At 44.4% G+C, this 14,489-nt stretch overlaps 1 protein-coding gene across 1 annotated transcript in view; it reads right to left on the bottom strand.

The window, feature by feature from the left end:
• The window catches only part of PLBD1 (phospholipase B domain containing 1), a 66,902-nt gene extending 59,024 nt beyond the window's left edge, over nt 1–7,878 (bottom strand). The window contains exon 1 of the mRNA XM_033222802.1: nt 7,100–7,878. Coding sequence (XP_033078693.1) covers nt 7,100–7,214 — 115 coding nt within the window. The 5' untranslated portion in view covers nt 7,215–7,878. The remainder of the gene's footprint in view (nt 1–7,099) is intronic.
• Between the last annotated feature and the right edge of the window lie 6,611 nt (nt 7,879–14,489).

Raw genomic sequence — 14,489 nt, 5'->3', positions numbered from 1 at the left:
GAGATTTCTACAGTGAGGCTGAGATGAGGCACCTCAGGTCACCTGCATGAAGCAGAAATAAAAGGCAAGTGAGAGGATGTGAGGTGGGCCACAGGGTCAGGAAGTGCGGGACACAGCAGATAAGTAGAAAGGGACACAGCTTTAAAAACTAGCTTCAAAACAACAATCCACGAATGCAGAAAAATGCTGGAGATTTGCTTAGATCTGGAATGATCCCTTTCCTTCATCCTGTTGAAACATACCCTTTTGTCACTGGCAGCTGAAATCAGAGTTCTTGCCAAAAGCCCTGTCAGCAGAAAGTCAACTTTGCCTCATTCTGGTTCCCTACTCTTAGCTCAGTCCTCATCTAGATTACTTATTATGTATTTGTGTCTGCTTGGTCCCAAAAATTTGATTACAAGCTCCTTGCGAATAAGAGGTGGAGTCTCACATTTCATTGCATCCACTCCCTTGGGCCTAGCACAATGCTCTATGGATTACGTGGCCACCTGGATCCCAAACTTTCCTGTTTTTGAGACAGAGTTTTGTTCTTGCCCAGGCTGGAGTGCAATGGCACGGTCTCGGCCGATACAACCTCCGCATCCCAGGTTCAAGCGATTCTCCTGCCTCAGCCTCCCGAGCAGCTGGGATTACAGGCATGCGCCACCATGCCTGGCTAATTTTGTATTTTTAGTACAGATGGGGTTTCTCCACGTTGGTCAGGCTGGTCTTGAACTCCCTACCTAAGGTGATCTGCCCGCCTTGACCTCCCAAAGTGCTGGGATTACAGGCGTGAGCCACCATGCCCGGCCTGGATCCCAAACTTTCACACTGTCTGGGAAGGTCACACCTGGTGACAGATTTTATCAAGTTATATAAACTTGATAGTATAGTCATTCTTGATTTCTAATTATGAATTAGAACTTTGGTGTCTTAGGTTTGAAAATGACCTCAAAGAGAATAACACCGGTGTGAATAACTTGACACTCCCTTATGCTGAAATTATTACTGGCTATGCAAGGCAGATGGACAAATTTCAGAACCAGCCCGTCTCTTTCAGTGAAGTGCTCATTCTGTTTTCAACTCTCTCAATCAAGAGACTTCCACAATTTTCTCTAGGAAGACTGTAACATGGCCAGGTGTGGTTGCTCATGCCTGTAATCCCAGCACTTTGGAGGCCAAGGCAGGATGATCACCTGAGGTCAGGAGTTTGAGACCAACCTGCTCAACATGGTGAAACCCCGTCTCTACTTAAAAATACAAAAATTAGCTGGGTGCGGTGGGACACACTTGTAATCCCAGCTACCTGGGAGGCTGAGGTAGGAGGATCGCTTGAATCCAGGAGACGGAGTTCACAGTGAGTTGAGATCACACCATTGCACTCCAGCCTGGGTAACAGAGTAAGACTCCCTCTCAAAAAAAAAAAAAAAACCTGTAACATATGTTATCTGTGTAGACAGTGTTTCAAGTTTTAAGCTAAAATTTCCCCATAAATTCACTACCTCTATTTCATTTTTTACCATATTAAGTAAATTCCTGTTTTGCAGTAGTGCAAAGAAGCTACATAATAACATTATTAATACATTTTCTAGTCGCATTTTCAAGCTGGATGTTTGAAAGATTGTAACATGGAAGTTGTATAAACTAGAACCTACTCCATTTTTTAAAAAGGCAAAACCTAAATGCATAAAAATTACTTAAAATGCTGAAGAAAATAAATCCCTTGGGTTTCATTCCATGAAGGGTATCACTACCTCTTTTGTTTTGCTATCTCCATAGTTAATGTCTTATAATTTTGAAATCTAACAAAAGCAAAAGATAACAAGTGACAATGTAAAATTCATGTCTAAGGAAGTATGAAAACAAAAATTTATTTTCTGCATGTCAGAACACTCAAGAAAAAGTTCATATGTTTCATAGTATATATATGTATATTATAAAAATAAACCACCATAATTTTTTTTTTTTTTTTTTTTGAGACAGAGTCTTGCTGTCGCCCAGGCAGGAATGCAGTGGCCTGATCTCGGCTCACTGCAAGCTCCGCCTCCCGGGTTCACGCCATTCTTCTGCCTCAGCCTCCCGAGTAGCTGGGACTACAGGTGCCAGCCACTACGCCTGGCTAATTTTTTGCATTTTTAGTAGAGATGGGGTTTCACCATGTTAGCCAGGATGGTCTCGATCTCCTGACCTCGTGATCTGCCTGCCTTGGTCTCCCAAAGTGCTGGGATTACAAGCGTGAGCCACCGTGCCCAGCCCGAAAATTTTTTTAAAAAATTGTTTTACTTCAATGAAACACTGAAGGAAGATCCTTTTAAATTTTCCTCAAAAGAAAGATTTTTATCTTTGCTTCCAAATTTATGTTTTCAGAAGGACCAGGAAACAAAGTTTAATAATAAAGAGAAGTGGGCAGTTTCCTCAGACTTTGTTCTGGAACTTATCTTGTGTACGTTATGTAAACAAGTTGATAAAGGGAGAGCACAAGAAAATGTTCAAGTTGGCACTGGGCACGATGGCTCACACCTGTAATCCCAGCACTTCGGGAGACCAAGGCAGGCGAATCACTTGAGGCCCAGAGTTCAAGACCAACCTGGGCAACATAGTAAAACCTCGTCTCTACAAAATATACAAAAATCAACCAGGCATAGTGGTGCATGCCTGCATCCCAGTTACTCGGGAGGCTGAGGCACGAGAATCACTTGAACCTGGGAGACGGAGGTTGTAGTGAGCCAAGATGGCACCTTTGCACTCCAGCCTGGGCAACAGAGCAAGACATTGTCTCAAAAAAAAAAAAAATTACTTCAAAGCACATAGATTATCATCTTCAATCCTGCCTGCCTTATCATGACATGATAACTTTTTAGAGAAAAGCAACTTCAGTGGCCACTCAATTATATAGCACTTACTGCATGTCAGGCACACTGTTTCCCACAACAACCCCATGAGATAGACACTTACAATACCCATCTTCCAGATGAGGAAACCAAAGTACATATAGAGAAAATAACTGACTGAAGGTCACATGGCAAGTGTTGGAGCCAGGATTCAAACACAGGCATTAGGGGTCCAAAGGATTTCCTCTTTCTGGAATTCTGTTACCTCTCTAATACTATACTTCCAAGAATGAAAGCCTTCCATGTAAAGAATGAATATACTGAGCAACTGTGAGGCCTTATGTCGAGTGAATTTGGAAGTAAGAATGTCCTCAGAGACCAGGTACGGTGACTGTTGCCTGAACCCCAGGGCTTTGGGAAATGAACCTGTGGGAGGATCACTTGCGAGCAAGAGTTTGAAACCAGCCTGGGTAACATAGTGAGACTCTGTCTCTACAAAAAATTTTTTTTTTTAAATTAGCCAAATGTGGTGGTGCGCACCTGTAGTCCCATCTACTCTGAGGCTGCAATGAGCTATGATCGTACCACTGCACTCCAGCCTGGGTGACAGAGCAAGGCCCTATCTCCAAATAAATGAATGAATAAATAAATAAGAATGTCTGCAGAGTTAAAGGATCAACTGAAACCGACCCCAATCATAGGTCTGCCAAATCACCTTGGAGACTGAATGTTTCAGGATGTTAAGCTTTTTGACAACAAGATGAAGGTATTAACTGTTATTCTCAAGTGGACACTGGTAAGCCATGGCAATGTGGAAAAGGCAGTGTCCCAACATCAGGGGCCAGCAATGCCAGGCAAGCACCGTGCAGTGGAGGGGCACTCTCTCGGTTGACTCAAGTATATGATGTATATGATGCCTACCAGGAGACAGACAAATCAGGCCTCCAGCCTGACAGTCTCTCATGTTATCTACCCCCATGTGGTTTGATTACAGTGAGAAAGTGCCCAGAGCAGACCTCACAAATATCCAGTCTGCCTGACAGTTATATTTCTAACTAAAAATTAACACTAAGTCTGATGAATAGACTTGGGTGTGTATCGGGATGAATCAGCTTCCTTAGTTCTGATCAGATATGGAGCACTAGAAAGACTGAATTTCTGGAGTCTAGCCCTGCAAGACTGAGGGCCAGATTCTGAACCAGTTTTACCAATATACGTATCATCTTATGAGTCTCTCAGCAGCCAACCCTAAGTAAGAATGTCTGCAGAGTTAAAGGATCAACTGAAACTGACTCCAATCATAGGTCTGCCAAATCACTTTATGGAGACTGAATGACTTCCAAGATGTTAAACTTTTTCAGAACCAGGTAAAGGTATCATTTATTTCTCTAGTGACCACCTGACTTCTCCATACATACCACTTAGAAAAAATTATATAAGGACCTTCTAAAATCAATTATGGGGCTTTTGGTCTGGAAAGATAAAGGTAACACCGTATGTCTGAAATCATAGCTTCAAAGATTTGGCTAGAATGACTGTGCAATTATTTGTCAACTTCTAGAATAATAAAACTATGAAGTAACCTTTACAAATTGAAGAACATGCAAGAATTAACTAAAAGTGGCCGGGCACGGTAGCTCACACCTGTAATCCCAGCACTTTGGGAGGCTGAGGTGGGCAGATCACTTGAGGCCAGGAGTTCGAGACTAGTCTGGCCAACCTGTTGAAATCCCATCTCTACAAAAAATATAAAAATCAGCCAGGCATGGTGGTGTGTGCCTGTAATCCCAGCTACTTGGGAGGCTGAGTCAGGAGAATTGCTTGAACCAGAAAGGCAGAGGTTGCAGTGAGCTGAGATCATGCCACTGTACCCAGCCTGGGGGGAAAATAAAAATAATTTTAAAAATAGTAAAAACATAAAAATAAAAGTAAAATTAAAAATTGAAGAAGTTGTTTTTGGATACATAGATGCATGTTAGTGGATATAAAATCCATTCCAAGGGGATGGACATGCAATCCCTTTAGTGTTTACTGAATTCCCACTAAATTCAGGGTACTCAGCTGGGTGCTTCAGAGAACACATGACAAGTGAGAGGCAGCAAGCCCCAGTTCTTTACTCTTAGGTTGTTCACAGGCTAGTAGAAGGCAAAGACCCAAAAAGCCTCAAGGGAAAATAGATTAATGTGAGTAGGACAAAGGAAACGGATCTCGTCTGCTGAAATAGTGTGGCATCACCAGACATCCTTAACACCTATGTAAGCAAGAATCCCTTCCAGATTGCTAGGCATGGTGCTGTCAGGATCACTTCATCTCAGAAATGTCCTTACTTTCTGCCTTGGCTCCAGAACCTCCAAGCATGGAGTCAGCTTCTTGTTGGAAGAACTGTTTAAGATGCAGTTTCTTACAAGGTGGTACCTTCTTGAATAAACAGTGCTCCATCTTCAGAAATTCAACATCTCTATCTCACTCCTCAGGCTGCCCCCTCCACCTACAAAAACAACCTCAATCATCCAAAAATAAAACAGAAAACGAAGGCCGGGCGGGGTGGCTCACGCCTCTAATCCCAGCACTTTGGGAGGCCAAGACCGGCAGATCACGAGGTCAGGAGCTCGAGACCATCCTGGCTAACATGGTGAAACTCCGTCTCTACTAAAAATACAAAAAAATTACTGGGCGTAGTGGCGGGCGCCTGTAGTCCCAGCTATTTGGCAGGCGGAAGCAGGAGAATGGTGTGAACCCGGGAGGCGCAGCTTGCAGTGAGCCGAGATCGCGCCACTGTACTCAAGCCTGGGTGACAGAGCGAGACTCCGTCTCAAAAAAAAAACAAAAACAAACAGAAAAGGAATATTTGGGACCCTCCAAAGCCACCCCCAGGTACATCTGAATAAGCTGTCTCCCTAGACTAGAAGTAGGCACCAAGGCCATCGCCATAGTTTAGGCAAAGAATACAGAAAATCACCAGTCAGGAGCCTGTGGGTACATCTGATCCCACAGACTGGCACAGACTGGAAAAATTTAAGATCGAAGAGTGATAACTGCACAAGTTTCGAAAACGAAGGCACTCGATGATGGAAGGTGGTGTAACAAGAATCAGTGCACATATTTAGGAAGGGGCATCCTCCCCAAGCCCCACCCTACTCTTGTACAAGGTCAGCACAGAAAAGGGGATTATGAAATAAAACAAAATTAATTCTCTCTTAGTATTACTTTAGAATTCTTTCAAGTCGCTTAGTTATAGTTCATAATCTTCGCCTCCTTAGAAATGGAAATCATAAATTCAAGGCTTTTTAATTTCATTTCATTTTTTGCAAAGGTTGTAGATTTGCATGAATACCTGTAGAGATAAAACCTGTTTTTCCAAGAGGGAAGTAGTTAAGCAAATGCCCTCTGGCATCCCCTAGCTCTCTCTTATTTGCTGTGTTATCTTTATGCAAATTACTTCTGAACAATCTCAGTTTTCTCATCTGCAGAACGGGAAATATAATCCTATTTAGGATTATGATGAGATATATATTAAAAAAAAAAAAAAACCGGCCGGGCGCGGTGGCTCATGCCTGTAATCCCAGCACTTTGGGAGACTGAGGCAGGCAGATCGCCTGAATCAGGCGTTCGAGACCAGCCTGTCCAACATGGTGAAACCTCGTCTTTACTAATAATGCACAAATTAGCTGGGCATGGTGGCAGACGCCTGTAATCCCAGCTACTTGGGAGGCTGAGGGAGGAGAATCTCTTGAACCCAGGAGGCGGAGGTTGCAGTGAGCCACTGCACTCCAACCTCTCTGACAGAGCGGGACTCCGTCTCAACAACAACAACAAATCCAAAAGGCCCTTAAGCCCACTGCCTGACACATATCAAACTGACAATCGTGCAATCGTGTTTTTAAGCCAAAGTCACTGTAAATTTTTAAAACACAAAACAAATGGCAAGCCGGAGCCATATCTCCCTACAGTCTGGATAAATATATTTAGATGACCATTGGCTGGAGTTTTTAGGACCAGCCCAGGCTCTGTGGGCCAAGAATCGCCGCAGGAGCAAACCGATTTGTTGGCCGAGAATTCGGGCAAAAACTTGTCAAGTTGGCAGACGCACTCTCCAAGCCCTTCTCAAGTGCCCTCGCTGCGCGGCCGCAGGGCTGGAGTGAGACGGCCGGTCAGAGGCGCGTTTCTCGGCGTCCACCCAGGAACCAGACGCCCGCTGGACTTCAGCTCGGCCGGACCCGGGACACTGGCGCGGACAGATTCCGAGGAGCCTCCTTGGGCTCCCCTCGCCCAGGGCGCACTCTGCTCACCTGCCGGGTTCGGCGACTCCGCGGTGACCAACAACAGCGGCGGCAGCAGCAGCCGCAGCAGAAGCGGCAGCGGCGGTGGCAGCCCCCGGCGCCCGCTCGGACCGGCGCGGGTCATCGCTCCACCGCCACAACCTTCCTCTGCGCGATCAGGCGGCCGCGGCGGCCTGCGGTGGCAGAAGTTGCGAGAGCGGCTCCTGGTCGACCCGGGGGCGCCGCCTCTCCGAGGTGGGGCGTCCTCAACTTTCCTGTTTCATGAGGCCTGCCTGCTCCGGGCTCTGAGGGGCGAGGACGCTTCACGTGGTGGCCTGGGACCCACCCCGCCTGGGAAAGGCGGGTCCTTTCGGTCTGACCCTCTAGCAACCCGTGGGCTGGTCTGGGAAAGTTCCCCAGCTGCACTTATGGGAAATGCAGAGGCTGCCTGCCGCTTTCCTTGGCAGTTTTGCGGCCCAAGGCTTGGGCGAATCAGTTCACATCAACACCACTGATAGCCTCTGCTTCCGTGGTCGACCTTTTATCTCCAGCAGCGGACCAGGCGCCAGGGCCAGGGTGACACGTGTGCCCTGCGTACACGCAGCTCGGATCCTCTGCTGTTTCTGGAGAGGCCTCCACGGGTCCATTTCCCTCAGCGATTAGCGTGCCCCTCCTTCCCGGGCTGTTTAACCTAAATCCATGTGCTGGAGCTCAGATTTTTTACGCTTTTTGCTTCCTCTTCGTTGGCTGGAGCCACCAGGGGAGAGTGATTCAGAAGGGGCTGACACTAAACACGCTCCTACGTTTCTGTGGAGTCCCCATTTCTGTGTGGGGTCAGTGAAAGGTGACATTGTGAAGTAGTCAAAAGTTATGCCTTGGGTGACGTTGTGAAGTTGGCACAGGGTGCCCTAGGTGACATTGTGAAGTAGGCAAAAAACATTTCATTCATTCAGTCAGCATTGGCTGGGCCCATGTTATGCTCCAGGTACCAGTGATACAAAGACAACTAAGAGCCTCACCACAGACAAAAAGAACTAAGCCCGCGGGGCGCGGTGGCTCAAGCCTGTAATCCCAGCACTTTGGGAGGCCAAGACGGGCGGATCACGAGGTCAGCAGATCGAGACCATCCTGGCTAACACGGTGAAACCCCGTCTCTACTAAAAACAGAAAAAATTAACCGAGCGTGATGGCGGGTGTCTGTAGTCCCAGCTATTCGGGAGGCTGAGCCAGGAGAATGGCGTGAACCCGGGAGGCGGAGCTTGCAGTGAGCCGAGATCGCACCACTGCACTCCAGCCTGGGCCACAGAGCGAGACTCGTCTCACAAAAAGACAAAACAAAACTAAGCCGTATAGATAAGAAAGTACACAGAAGTTGCCATTCTACTGTATTAGAGCTATGTTTAAGGTGCAGTGGGAGAGGGGGAAGAAGGGAACAAGCCAGCACTCAGATGGGGGCTTCAGCACCCTACTCTTCCTCTTGGCCTTTCTTCTAAGCTTAACCCGGGTGTCAAGGAGAGATGAGAAGAGAGAATAAGAAGTACCTTTCATAACGGGGAAAATGCACTTATAATTGTTAGAAAAGATAAAAAACCTAAAAGTACATCAAATCTCTGTGCAAATTGTGAAACACAAGTCACAATTTTGTGGTTCAGGTACCATGGCTCATGCCTGTAACCCCAGAACTTTGGGAGGCCAAGGTGGGAGGATCACTGGAGCCCAAAAGTTCAAGACAAGCCTGGGCCAAATAGGGAGACTCCATCTCATTTTTTAAAAAATTAAAATTAAAGTCACAATTTTGTTTAATGACATTTACTGAATGAAGAAATTGAGGACATTGTGAAAGTTGCACATTTTCCTTCAAGTTAGAAAATTAAAATGAAGAAAAATTATGAATATTTTGGTTGTGTTATGTTGGGAAGAGAACCACATTAGGCTATTCAAGGAAGTGGTGCCACCCCAAATATTTGAGTCATATTGACCTATACCACCCTCCTTCACCTTACTAACCCTTCTGATCCAAGGAGCCAAGTGTTCTGATGAAGTAAGGTGCATAGAAATGCCCAATGTGAACCTTGAGGCCTTCATTCATCTATTATTTGTCATCAAATATTCGTTGACTCCCATGTTCCAAGCATAGAGTAGTAAACAAAACAAAGTCCCTGCCCTCACACAGCTTGCATTCCAGTAGTGGGGAGCAAATTATACCTATAAACAAATTAATTGGATCAGGACTTCTCTATCTCAGCACTACTGACATTTTGGAGCAGACAACTCTTTGTTGTTGGGGGGTTGTCCTGGGCACCCCTTGGCCTTTACCTACTGGATGCTAGTAGCACCCCAATTGAAAATGTCTCCAGACGTTGTCAAATGCTTCCATAGGGGAGCAGAATTGCCCCCTAGTTGAGAATCACTGAATCAGATGATGATAAATCTTGCTCTCTTTAAATTGTGCCAGTTTTACATATCTGGGAGGAAAATGAGCTACAAAACTCACACATAGTTAGGAAAATAAATCTCAAGACCCCAAAATCACTAAGCCAAGAGAATAGTCAAGCTGGAAACTATGTCAGGCAAACCTGCCTCTCATTTTATTCTGAAATAAGATCGCTACAAAGATAAGAAACTACATACCTCCCTCACAATTTGCCCACGAGGAAATTCCCTGTGGACAAAGGGCAGTCAGAACTTAAAGTCATCCCTCTGAGGCTCACCCAAGACAAATGCATGTCTGATTGCTTCCTCTGCAGTATTGTTTATGTAAAAATGCAGACTCCCTGAGCCAGAGTAAATTGTGTATTCTGCAGAAGGCTGAGCAAGGACTCAAAAGAACATAACATTTTGTCTCTTTTCTACGTCTAACATGGAAGACCCCACTTTGAGTTGTCTGGTCTTACCAGACTGAACCAGTGTACATCTTACACATATTGACTGATGTCTCATGTCTCCCTAAAATGTATAAAAGTAAGCTGTACCCCGACCACGTCAGGCACATATAGTCAGGAGTCCTGAGGCTGTGGCCCTGGTGTGTCCTTAACTTTGGCAAAATAAACTTTCTAAATTGACTGAGACCTGTCTCAGATCTTTTGGGTTCACATACTAAAGCTGCAATGAGAAGGACCAAAGATGCTGGCTGCTAAATGTTCTCATCACTTCTATAATGGACTTGTGTGGTTTGGGGCTACTCAGCATCCATTATTCTACTCCTGTACCAACTTTTGGTGCAGGAATGCCAACTTTTGGTGAGCCAAGGGTGGAGGTATTTCTACCAGGAGACACAGAAAGGAAGTTTTATTGAATTGGAATTTGAAAGTCCATTACTGAATTGCAATTGGTCTTTTTTGAGCTCCTCTTAAAACATAAAAATGTGTTTGAATGGGTAAGAATAGGATTGTAGTATTGGTAATTTTGCCTAACTATCAAAAGGAGTAGGAGCGTTGGGTGCAGTGGCTCACTCCTGTAGTCCCAGCACTTCAGGAGGCTGAGGTGGGTGGATCACTTGAGGTCAGGAGTTTGAGACTAGCCTGGCCAATATGGTCTCTACTAAAAATACCAAAAGTTAGCTGGGTGTGGTGGCTCATGACTGTAATCCCAGCTACTTGAGAGGCTGACACAGGAGAATCGGTTGAACCCAGGAGGCACAGGTCGCAGTAAGCTGAGATGGCACCACTGTACTCCAGCCAGGATGACAGAGAGACTCCATCTCAAAAAACCAAAACCAAAACAAAACAAAAGTACTAGGAGCATAACCTCACCTAGGAAGCACCACTGGGAACTCAGGCTCCTCATCTCAACGGGCAAAGAATCCCAGCAGCTGAGATACTGGCCCAAAGCAAAGGGAACATGGAAAAAAGGTGTAGAAGTCACATATAATTATCTATAGCCAGGTGACCAGTTGCAGAAACAAAGATAGTGATCTCTATTGGCCTCTATATTTCTTTCCTTGCTGTAACATATATGTGGCAGATTGAAAATTTTACAGTTCCAGTTCCAGAATAAAATATGCAAAGTGTAAATTTGTTTCTTTTCCAAAAAAGTGTAATTAACTTAGCATTCAAACACAACCACTGATGGTAATTTTGTTTGTTTGTTTGTTTTGTTTTTTTGTAAGACAGGATCTCACTATGTTGCTCAGGCTTGTCTCAAACTCCTGGGCTCAAGTGATCCTCCCACCTTGGCCTTCAAAAGTGCTGGGATTACAGGTGTGAACCCAGCCAGTAAAAATTTTTAAATACCAAATTTAAAGTTACTCAATTTCATTTGGGCCAGATCCTTAGTGTCTTTTGCCTCCTTTATGTCCTTCCTCTTTTTCCTTAAGGATGACCTTAGCTTCGGGGACTTGGTACTAGATAAGGGACATTTACTCTGTGAGCCACGCTCTTGGCTTAGCGGCCTCCACTAAGATACAGCTTTTTTTCCTCATTCAGTCTGCAGGAATTGCAGTGCCTAGGCATCTGCTGTTGGTATCTACAACTTTACCTTGACCTCAGATTTACATTCCCAGATACCCTGTGTATTAGTTAATGGAATACTAGCTATGATGACAAATAAACTCCAAAAGTTCAATGGGTTAACACAACGAAAGTTTATTGGTGGCTCGTATACCAGTCCAGTGTGGGAGTTCTTAATTAGTAAGTGGCTTTCCTCCATGTAGAAAGTTAAGAACCCACCAATCTTTCATGTTGTGGCTCTATGATTCTCTAAGGCAGAAGTTCCCATGCTTTCTTGGTTGATACTGCCCGTAGTGTGTCAGTAATACATTTTTAGGGCTGCAGACCAAAATAAATGCCCATCAGTTCTTTTTACTAAGTAGTTAGGGCCACACAATGCAATAGTAGTCATTTGCTCAGTGTCCTACAGACGGTGCTACATTTCCCTCAAACATGTAAAGTATCCCAGAGAGCTCCATTGATCGATTATAGTGTATTCTTCTACCACTGTTCCCCATGAATATTTACTGTATCCTCAGGTACACTCTGTGCATTCACTGTGGTTGCCAAACTGTGTGGAGGAACCATAACGCTATAGAGTATTGTCTTCTGGCCATGGGAAGAGAAGAGAAAAGCACCCATCACCCCTGCTTCTTCTTTTTTTGTTTTCATTTTTATTTATATATTTATTTTTTGAGATGAGGTCTCACTCTGTCGCCCAGGCTGGAATGCAGTGGCACCACCCACCTCGGCCTCTCAAAGTGCTGGGAGTACAGGCATGAGCCACCATGCTTGGCTGCACCCCTGCTTCTTAATAACTTCTGCTTACCTTCCATCGGCAAGAGCTAGACATACTGCCCTATCTTTATGCTAACAAGACTGGGACATGCAGCCTCTAGCTGGGATGTCACTGCTCGGTATGGAAGTAAGAGCATGCATTTCTGGTAGGCAGCCAGCTGTTTCTAACACACTTGGCAACCTCTTCATCCTGACTTGGATACTTGGGTCGTTTGGCTCATTTTCAAACCGCTCTGAGCCCTGTGGGAGTGGCAGTAGGGACAGAAAGCTAGTCTGATCTAGTGTGCATCAAATTAATGAGCCAGTCCTTGGGTTCATCTCCCCAAACATCTCCCTCAGTTATTGCTACTTTACAACTCAGGTGCCGTGTGGGATTATATGGGTCCTGTTCAAGTCTTGCAAGTTTATGGGTATATTCTGGAAAGTTTAAACATCTCTGCTCTGGTAATTAGAGACCTACTTTGAGTTTCCATTAGCAAACATTTCCACACCCTGCCTCACCCATCAAACAGATGACGCCACCCCTAAGGAGGAGGACAGTCCTAGACCCTTCACATCGACCCATTATGTATTTATCTCATCAGCTCTTCAGACTTTTTACTTCTGTGGGCAGGAATGAATTCAACATTAACATATATTGTTATTCTAATTTATTGTGCTTTAGTATATCATATGCTCTTTTGTTTCAGTCTGTCTTTCCATTTTCCAAGCCAAGTTCTGATATTTCCAAACATTTTTCTCTTTCAGATTCATAGATCTTACGTTTTCATGGCTTTGAAGACTATTGTCTCTGTATATACAAAGTCTCAGAAAGCCACATAGTTTACCCTTTGGTCTTCTGATATTTTTGTTTTTTCTTCCCTTGAGCAATAAGCCTTTGCCTTTTGGAATAAATATAGCGGTGAAAGATTTACTAGGGTAAATAACAATTTCTCAAAAGAAAAATATATAGAGTAAGCCGGGCGTGGTGGCTCATCCCTGTAATCCCAGCACTTTGGGAGACCAAGGTGGGTGGATCACCCCGTCAGGAGATCAAGACCAGCCTGGCCAATATGGTGAAACCCCATCTCTGCTAAAAATACAAAAATTAGCTGGGCGTGGTGGCAGGCGCTTGTAGTCCCAGCTACTTGGGAGATTGAGGTAGGAGAATCACTTGAACCCGGGAGGCAGAGGTTGCAGTGAGCCGAGATTGCATCACTGCACTCCAGCCTGGGCAACAGGGCAAGACTCCATCTCACAAAAAAAAAAAAGAAAAAGAAAAATATGTAGAGTAATATTTTAGACTAACATCTAACTACAATTATGAACATTTACTTATGTAATTGATTTTCCTTTTCTATTTTTTTCCTCCATTATTGTGTGTAGGTTGTGTTGGTAGTTAAATTTACTATTTGGGATTTAGGGCCAGGCAGCATGGCTCATGTCTGTAATCCCAACACTTTGGGAGGCCAAGGTGGGAGGATGATTTGTGCTCAGGAGTTTGAGACCAGCCTCGGCCCTGTAGTGAGACCCTGTCTCTATTAAAAAAAAAAAAAAAAAAAAAAAAAAAGTATTTTTATATATATGGAAAAAATAAGTTTAATGTCTGGTCCATCAGTATCAGAATACTGAGTCTACACCACTGCAGAATCAAAGAACAAATGAACATTTCTCATAAATCCCAGGTTTGAGCTCAATGCCCATGGAGCTTGTCTTGACTACTTATAACCGTCTGTCCTGTCAGTCTGTCCTCTCATCTATGCATTTGCCTGTCCTTTATACACGCTGCTGGCCTGTGAGTGTCTTGTAAATTGGGTACAACAGGAGGGGCTGCCATTGGTCAGTGATTATAAGGCTGTTAGCATGTCTTGGCTTTAGGACCATGGTTTTAAGGGTGAGATATGAATCAGGAATGGATTGACTACAGCAGGAGAGGCAGAGGCTAAGAAAGAAGTTGCTGTATAAGCTGAATACTGATTAAGCAGTTTATTGTTACTATTATTTTTCTAGAGACAACGAAGTCATGAACTTTTTAATCCTACTGGTAGGCTTTTCTTTCCCATCCTTATCTTCACAGAGGCTGAAAAAGGCACTTCCGAATACTTTTAGGGCCCAGAGCATTTTCTGCATTGCTTAAAGGATGCAATTTTTACTTAATCATTCCTTTTTCATAATTTCCCCAAACCTTTTCCTCCAGCTCTTTCCTAAATTGGGTG

The sequence above is a fragment of the Trachypithecus francoisi genome, unplaced genomic scaffold, assembly GCF_009764315.1.
Source record: "Trachypithecus francoisi isolate TF-2019V2 unplaced genomic scaffold, Tfra_2.0 Lachesis_group11, whole genome shotgun sequence".
NCBI lineage: Eukaryota > Metazoa > Chordata > Mammalia > Primates > Cercopithecidae > Trachypithecus > Trachypithecus francoisi.
The sequence above is the reverse complement of the archived record's forward strand: the minus strand, read 5'-3'. Positions and strand labels throughout refer to the sequence as shown.